At 40.7% G+C, this 7,392-nt stretch overlaps 1 protein-coding gene across 1 annotated transcript in view; it reads left to right on the forward strand.

Annotated features, from left to right (window-relative positions):
* The first annotated feature begins 382 nt into the window (after positions 1–382).
* GRM1 (glutamate metabotropic receptor 1) overlaps positions 383–7,392 on the forward strand; it is a 504,561-nt gene continuing 497,551 nt past the window's right edge. Inside the window, exons 1-2 of the mRNA XM_049789321.1 lie at positions 383–419; positions 1,961–2,986. Of these exons, the coding sequence (XP_049645278.1) occupies positions 2,284–2,986 (703 nt within the window). The 5' untranslated portion in view covers positions 383–419; positions 1,961–2,283. The remainder of the gene's footprint in view (positions 420–1,960; positions 2,987–7,392) is intronic.

Genomic DNA, 7,392 nt, shown 5'->3' on the forward strand with positions numbered 1-7,392 from the left:
CTGTAAGTAACCTTAGGAATATCTATCTAAAATAGCCTCAGCAGTTTTCTATTTTTCACCAGATCTAACCATGATAGCAGCTTTTTTAAAAGTCCACCAGGTGCAAAGAAATAAATATTCCCTATTTGTCCTCAGCTTTTCTTCCTCTCCTTCCATTAAAAAAAAATGCATGAGATAATAGACAAGCCTTGACTGACCTGTTTTCCTCCCTTCCCCCTCCCTCAATTTTCCTTGCGGTAAAATAGTGCTGAAGAAAGAGGGCACTAGAGTACAGCCCAGATCCCTTCCTTGCACTGTCTGGATGAGAGCTGAAGCGTCTGCCAACTAAGCGTGGTCGTGGTGCTCTGGCCCCGGGACCGGAGCGTTATCTACCCGGACTCAGGTATGTCTCAGATCCAAATTCTGCAAAGAAGATCCAGGTGAGCGGACACTGCCTGGTGGCCAAACCCATCTCCAATGACAGATCCCAGATCCACGTCCCAGATCCACGGGCTTTCAGCCCCCTTCCTTAATTCCAAGGGGGCATCCTCGCTATTTGATCTGGTAGTCCCGCATCCTCGGCAGTGATTGGTAGCCAGAGATGCCTGGCGTGTCTTGTCTTTCCCCTCTTGCCTACTTGTCCTCTGTGCTCCTGCTTGCCGTCCGCCCCCCTAAGCTCCTTTTTAATTTTTTTTTTTTTTTTGCCTTGTCCGATTCTCACCTTGAAAAAGGGAGCCGGAGAGGGGACGGGAGAAGGAGCCAACTTCAACCCCTCAGGCGACAGAGATTTGGCGCCTGAGCCCTCGGAGCGGCTGGGTTTGAATTGCACCTGCAAGAGCGCTGCCTGCTAGGCGAGTGAGTAGAAGCAGAAGGAAGGGATGGTGGGGAGTGTGTGTGTGTGTGTGTGTGTGTGTGTGTGTGTGTGTGTGTGTGTGTGTGTGTGTGTGTGTGTGTGTGTTTGTGTGCGTGCGTGCGTGCGTGCAATACAGAAACTGTGCTTGAAAGAACAAAATTGGGGTAGGAGTGAAGGATCCTAGCATTGCAACTCGCCGGTCCAGGTGTCTCTTTCAAGCCCTTTGCACGATGGATGCCTTTGAGGCTGCATCGCGCGCTGTCCAGGGTGCTGAAGATGGGGAAGATGCCTCCCGTTACTTGACGTCCTAGGACCTCACCGACTTGCAATCCTGCCAAGCCAAGGTCCCCATTTCTGTGACTCTGCTCCCTCCCTTCCCTTTCTTCTCCTCCCTCATCGCGGGAAAACTGGTTACCTGGTATGCACCCTTTTTTTCTCCCGGAAAATTGGCTGTCAGCCTGACTTCTCGGGGGTGGGAGCGAGGCTTCCCCCACCCCCAAATCGACTATCAGCCTGACTTTTCGGGGGGTGGGAGCAAGGCTTCCCAAACTCTGGCATGCTGAAGCTTTAATTTAGCAGGCGTTACCTTAGTGACATTGGATGGGTTTCCCGGGGCTAGGGAATTTGTGTTTACTTCTTGAAGGGTCTGTTCTGATCTTTCCCCACCTCTCCCTGTTATAGTAAAAGGGTTCCTTCTCCTTCAAGTTAATTGTCAAGGAGTGCTTGCACCTTCAGCATCAGACTTTCCCAGATTTCTTTAGGGAAAAAGTTTTATTTTCTCCCCCAAGCGGGATGTTCCTTAGCTTGCAAGATCTAAAGCCTCCTCCCCTCCCCCTCTGTCTTGATGGTAAACAGGAAGGGTCCAGGAGTGGAGTGGTGGTCCGGAATGATTTGAAGAGGGAATTTGGGGTTTAGTAGGCAGAATTTGAGCCTCCAGAGACCAATGGTGGTGGGCATCTGAGGGTAAGTCTGCACCCCGACATCCACCTTGATCTAGCTGTTCCTGCAAACCCAGATCCTGGTGTGCTGAATGAAAAGGATCGGACAACTATTAACGTCATTGACCCTAGAGTTTTGACACAGGTCCCCTTAAAGGAGCTTTGATCTTTCTTCCTCTTTTGTTTGCAGCGTCCTGCTCATCGCTGCCACCCATGAGGCCGGTTGCAGCCTTGATTAGTTTGCCTGGGTACACCACTGAAAAAGAGGGACTCGAATTCCCCTAGAAACGTCCCCCACCCCGGGCTTGGAGGTGCTGCTGGAGGGGACCTGGAGGAGCAGGCAGCTAGGACAGAGGACAGAGGTGCTGCAGACCGAGCGGTGAAGGCGCTGGGCAATCAGGGTTGGAGAGCCGGGAGAGGCAGGACAGAGGAACCCGCGCTGCGCCCCAGACCCGCTGGTGGCATCAGTGGCACTTGGCTGGCTGGCTGACCCTGGACTGCGTTCTCAGCACCATGGTCCGGATCCTCGTCTGGGTCTTCTTTCCAGCTATCTTTTTGGAGATGACCCTCCTCTCCAGCAGCCCAGGACGGAAAGTGTCTTTGGCAGGAGCAACATCTCAGCGTTCAGTGGCCAGAATGGATGGGGATGTCATCATTGGGGCTCTCTTCTCAGTCCACCACCAACCCCCTGCTGAGAAGGTGCCCGAGAGGAAATGTGGAGAGATCAGGGAGCAGTATGGCATCCAAAGGGTCGAGGCCATGTTCCACACGTTGGATAAGATCAACGCGGACCCCGTCCTCCTGCCCAACATCACCCTGGGCAGTGAGATCCGGGACTCTTGCTGGCACTCCTCCGTGGCTCTGGAACAAAGCATTGAGTTCATCAGGGACTCCCTAATTTCCATTCGGGATGAAAAAGATGGGCTCAACCGGTGTGTGCCTGATGGCCAGTCCCTCGCTGCAGGCAGGACTAAGAAGCCCATCGCAGGCGTGATCGGCCCAGGCTCTAGCTCTGTAGCCATCCAAGTGCAGAACCTGCTCCAACTCTTTGACATCCCCCAGATTGCTTATTCCGCCACAAGTATCGACCTGAGTGACAAAACTTTGTACAAATACTTCCTGAGGGTCGTACCCTCTGACACTTTGCAGGCCAGGGCGATGCTTGACATAGTCAAACGTTACAATTGGACCTATGTCTCTGCAGTCCACACAGAAGGTAGGTAGGCATTGCATTTGGGTAAGAGAGGTAACTCAGGTCTCCGGGGCATGCATGAGGTGCTCTTGGGATCACAGAATCATCCCTGTTTATTTTTAGCACTGGGGGCACAGACGACCCTTCTCAGAACACACCCACCCAGGTATATTGCCTTTGGTCTTATTTTCTTACTAGCAGAATGAAGCCAAACTGTAAGCCATGGAGTTTGAGGTGGTGATGGTGGGGAATCCAGAAAGATACCAAAACCAGGTTCTAACTGTAGACAGACTTATATTCCATCTTTGCCTTCATATTGTGAGTTTGTGTTTACAAAACTGATTTTCCCAAGTGACTGGCCTTGCTTTTCCAAGCTTAATAGATAGATTCAATAAGCAGTTGTGAAAAAAAATCACTGGTCTATAAATTGAATTGGTAAGTTTTGTCTTAACTTGACAGTAATGTTCAAGTTTTTAAATTTTTGTTATAAGTATGCTTCCTTCTTTCATATCCAAAACTTGTGAATATTTGGATTGATGTAGTCATCTCCCTCAATAAATCAGAAACTTATATATTTTAAATTCTGAGATGCTGTAGATAGAAAGGAAAAACAATTTAAATAATTTATTTCCTTCTTATTACATGTTTGAGTTGTCTATTATGCCCTTCCACTGCTCCCCAAGAACTGTTTTTTATTTATGAGAAATAGTGCTTATGACCTTTAGGATATGAGGCATTTTTTCTGTCTAACTCACTGACTTTGGTTATTAGAATTTATAATTTGGTATTAGACCAATAATGAATAACTAACAGGATAGTAGATAGTAAGTTTAAGATGACTTTTAAAAGTGAAATAAATCTATCCAAGGTTAACTTTGCTTTCAAATGGTCTTATAGACATGAATTCTCAAGCATTTCTATATAACGATTTTTTACTTCTCTCCCAACTTAGCCTATGTAGATTTTTGAGTTAAATGAGATATTTGATTCATTTACTCTTAACTTTCTCATTAAGTTTATATAGATGCTAAAAGTTTGGTTATAAACAAATTCACAGGTAGATTTTGGCATATGGATGAGAATATTGAAGGTATTATTTATTCATATTTGTTAATATCAAGTTATTGAAGACAGGAGATATGATTGCCTTATTTTAATAGTTATACAATATATATATTCAGTACTGGTGAAAACTATTAAGGGACTTAAGAAGTATTCTTACTGAATTGATTATATGTTTATTGTTAATAAAACAGATGTGTTAATTCATGAAAAGTTAAGTATTTAGAAAAAGCAAAAAAAGTAGAATCTATTTATTTTAGACTTTGCTTTTGAGAAAACTTCCTGTTGCAATATTGTTACTTTCAACAACTGACTGATAATTTTAAATCTTGAATTTTAGTTCATACTATATATCTCACTACAAATCAACAAACTCTCACATTAAATTTTAAAACAATTTTAACTTCAGGTGTTAATCTCTTAAATTTTAATGTTTAATGTTAATTCCCTGTATTTTGGTATTTAATATAGCTTTCCTTGACGCTTAGGTGCAGTACCTTGAAGGCACAAGTTAAAAACTGTTAATCATCAGCATCAGAGTGATTTCTTTAAAGAGAACAGCATTAGCTTGACTGAATTTAATTTATTTAAATATCTAATTATTATCCCTCCATTGAGCTACATAATCAATGATTGATATTAGAAACACAACCTCTTCTTTAACAAGGATAATATACCAACTCAATATACCAGTTTTACATAGTGGTTTCAATGTTAATATTTTATTATAATAATTTATTTTGGGTGTGGATAGTGCTTGAGAAAAGGTCCCCTTCTCTTTAATCTGTTTTCAGCTGCATTGCTGTACTGAAATTAATTTATGATAGTAGGCTTATTCCTTACAGCTAGGATCATGCTTTTTAAAAACTAATTGGTTTGTGCTTGACAAATTTGTTGAGGATGGGATCATATTAAAATTTCACCCTTATATTACTTTAGATTATTTTGTTCCCTTTATAGTTTCTGTCTGGTGTGTGTGTGACAGAGATAATGTCTTCATATTATAATAGTAACTGATTCCAGATTAAACTATGTTCAAAGAATAGCATCATAGCCAATTTTAATGTCTGTTTTATTACTAAGACATTAGACAATTCATATCGTCTATTTACATTTTATTTCTTTTCAGCAACAATTTATTTTATTCTTATTAGGCATAGCAGCTGTGGAAACTATATCGCTTCTATTGTCTTCTATCTGCACAGACATTAATAGTCTCCTTTGTATAAGCTCCAACTGAAAATTTGTTTTTTCTATGATTTTGTACTTCTGCTTCTCAGAAACCAATCATGTTCTGGCTTGTGGACACTTTCTTGTATCAATCAGTAATTTTTCTGACATCAGACTGATGGGGTCACTACTGATGACAGTTTCTTGTCTAAAAGCAGCTAAGACCACATATCAATGCATTTGCCATCTGGGCACTCACTATTCAGGAAGGAAGCCAGTTTGTCTGAATAGTAGCAGTTTGAAGCTTAGAGTTCTGAGACTTCCGGTGACCTTCACCTCTCCTTACCAATATCTACCCTCAGGTTATTTTAGCATCACAATTTCTATTATTAGATGGAGCCTAGTAAAGTTAACATCACAACTACTATGACAAAGCTAGAGTGTCAGCAAACATTCCTGTAGCTAATTTGGATTGACTTTAGATTCTTAGGTTTAATATTAAATCTTTTGGATATATTAATGCTTTTATACCTCCTGATTATTTCATATTGAATTTAAGAATAAGGAATATTTCCTAATCAGCAGAATTCATTCATAATATTTTTATCATGATTTTAAATAATCTATTACATTATTTGTGCCCTACTGGTCCTCTAGCTATGACAACTCTACTTTGCTTAACATTGAAGGGATTCAATATACATAAAGTTACCTGCACTAGGCTCTAGAAAATAATTTCAGGCTTGGTTCCTGAGGAGAATATTTAGAGAGAGAATATGCTAAGGGTTAGATGTAGAAATAATAAAGCCTTAGCCAAAAATAAAAATTAACTTTATTTTTGAGACAGCTGTTCAAAAGAATGTGTATCTCTGCTAAGCATAGAATATAAAAACAGACTACTCTGTGAAGAATTCCTTGATAGGGGATGTGGTAGTCCATCAGATGTTCCAGCAAAAGTGACTATTTTATTACTTCAAGAGATTGTACAAAAAACACTTGAAGTAATTTTTTTTTTGGGGGGTGGGGGGAGGGAGGCACACCAGATGGCATTCAGGGGTTATTACTGGCTCTGCTCTCAAATCTCTGCTGGCAAGCTCTGGGGACCATCTTGGATACTGGGAATCAAACCCAGGTTGGCTGCATGCAAGGCAAAGGCCCTATCGCTGCGCTGTCTCTCCAGGCCTCATTCTAATTGAGAAAATAAAAGCACTTAAACACATTTAATAAAGAATTTGAATTTGTAGCTTCAAATTTTTTGGAGTAGATACACTCATTTGCTTTAAGATCCCATTTTACTCAATATTTATTTTGTCTTGAGTGTCAATGAGTATTGATATGATAAGTGGTGTATTGATATATCGGGGCTAGAGTGGTGTAAGGCATCTGCTTTGCAGGCGTTAGCCTATGACGAACTGCGGTTCCATTCAAGGGAGTTGCATGTGGCCCCCCAAGTCAGGATAGATTTATGAGCATATAGATAGGAATAACCCCTGAGTGTCACCAGGTGTGACCAAAAAACCAAAAAAAAGTGGTATACTGATATAATTGATCAGATAAGTATTGATATAACTGGTTAGGATTTTGAAAATGTGAAGTGCCTTTTTATTTACAGTTAGTTTTTATTGTGGCATACTTATGTTTGATATTTACTTACATTATATATGAAATTAACTTTTATGCTCTTTTAAAAACCCAATCTTTCTTTAGATTATTTTTCCTCTTTTGTGTAAAACATTTTTTAGTAACCTAACCACATCAGAGAATAATGCTACCAAGTTACATAATTAACTTTAACAAATAAAGCTACATACAAGAATTGTGTTTAGAAGAAATGTATTTCACATCTAGACAAGAGTTACTTTCCTTATAATTTTCAATCCCATTTTCAGCCCATTCAATAGTAGTCTACATAATAAATTGTCCTATTTTATCACAAAATAAGGGACAGGAGTGTTTTAAGAGGTTATTTGCACCAACCAGTTAGAGATGCTTAAAACACAATTACCGCCTTAAGCACTATTACATCTTTGCCATAAAGTAGCTTCTACACTCTTTAAGTTTCCTAATTGTGATTAGAGTTTCAAATTAGAGTGAGAGACTATAGACTTAATTTCAAAAGCAGAATTATGACCATTAGTTTTTATCTATAAAAAGCTGACTATAAAATTCCAGCAATTCTCTGATGAATATTGACTCAC

This window comes from Suncus etruscus, chromosome 15 (assembly GCF_024139225.1).
Source record: "Suncus etruscus isolate mSunEtr1 chromosome 15, mSunEtr1.pri.cur, whole genome shotgun sequence".
Taxonomy (NCBI): domain Eukaryota; kingdom Metazoa; phylum Chordata; class Mammalia; order Eulipotyphla; family Soricidae; genus Suncus; species Suncus etruscus.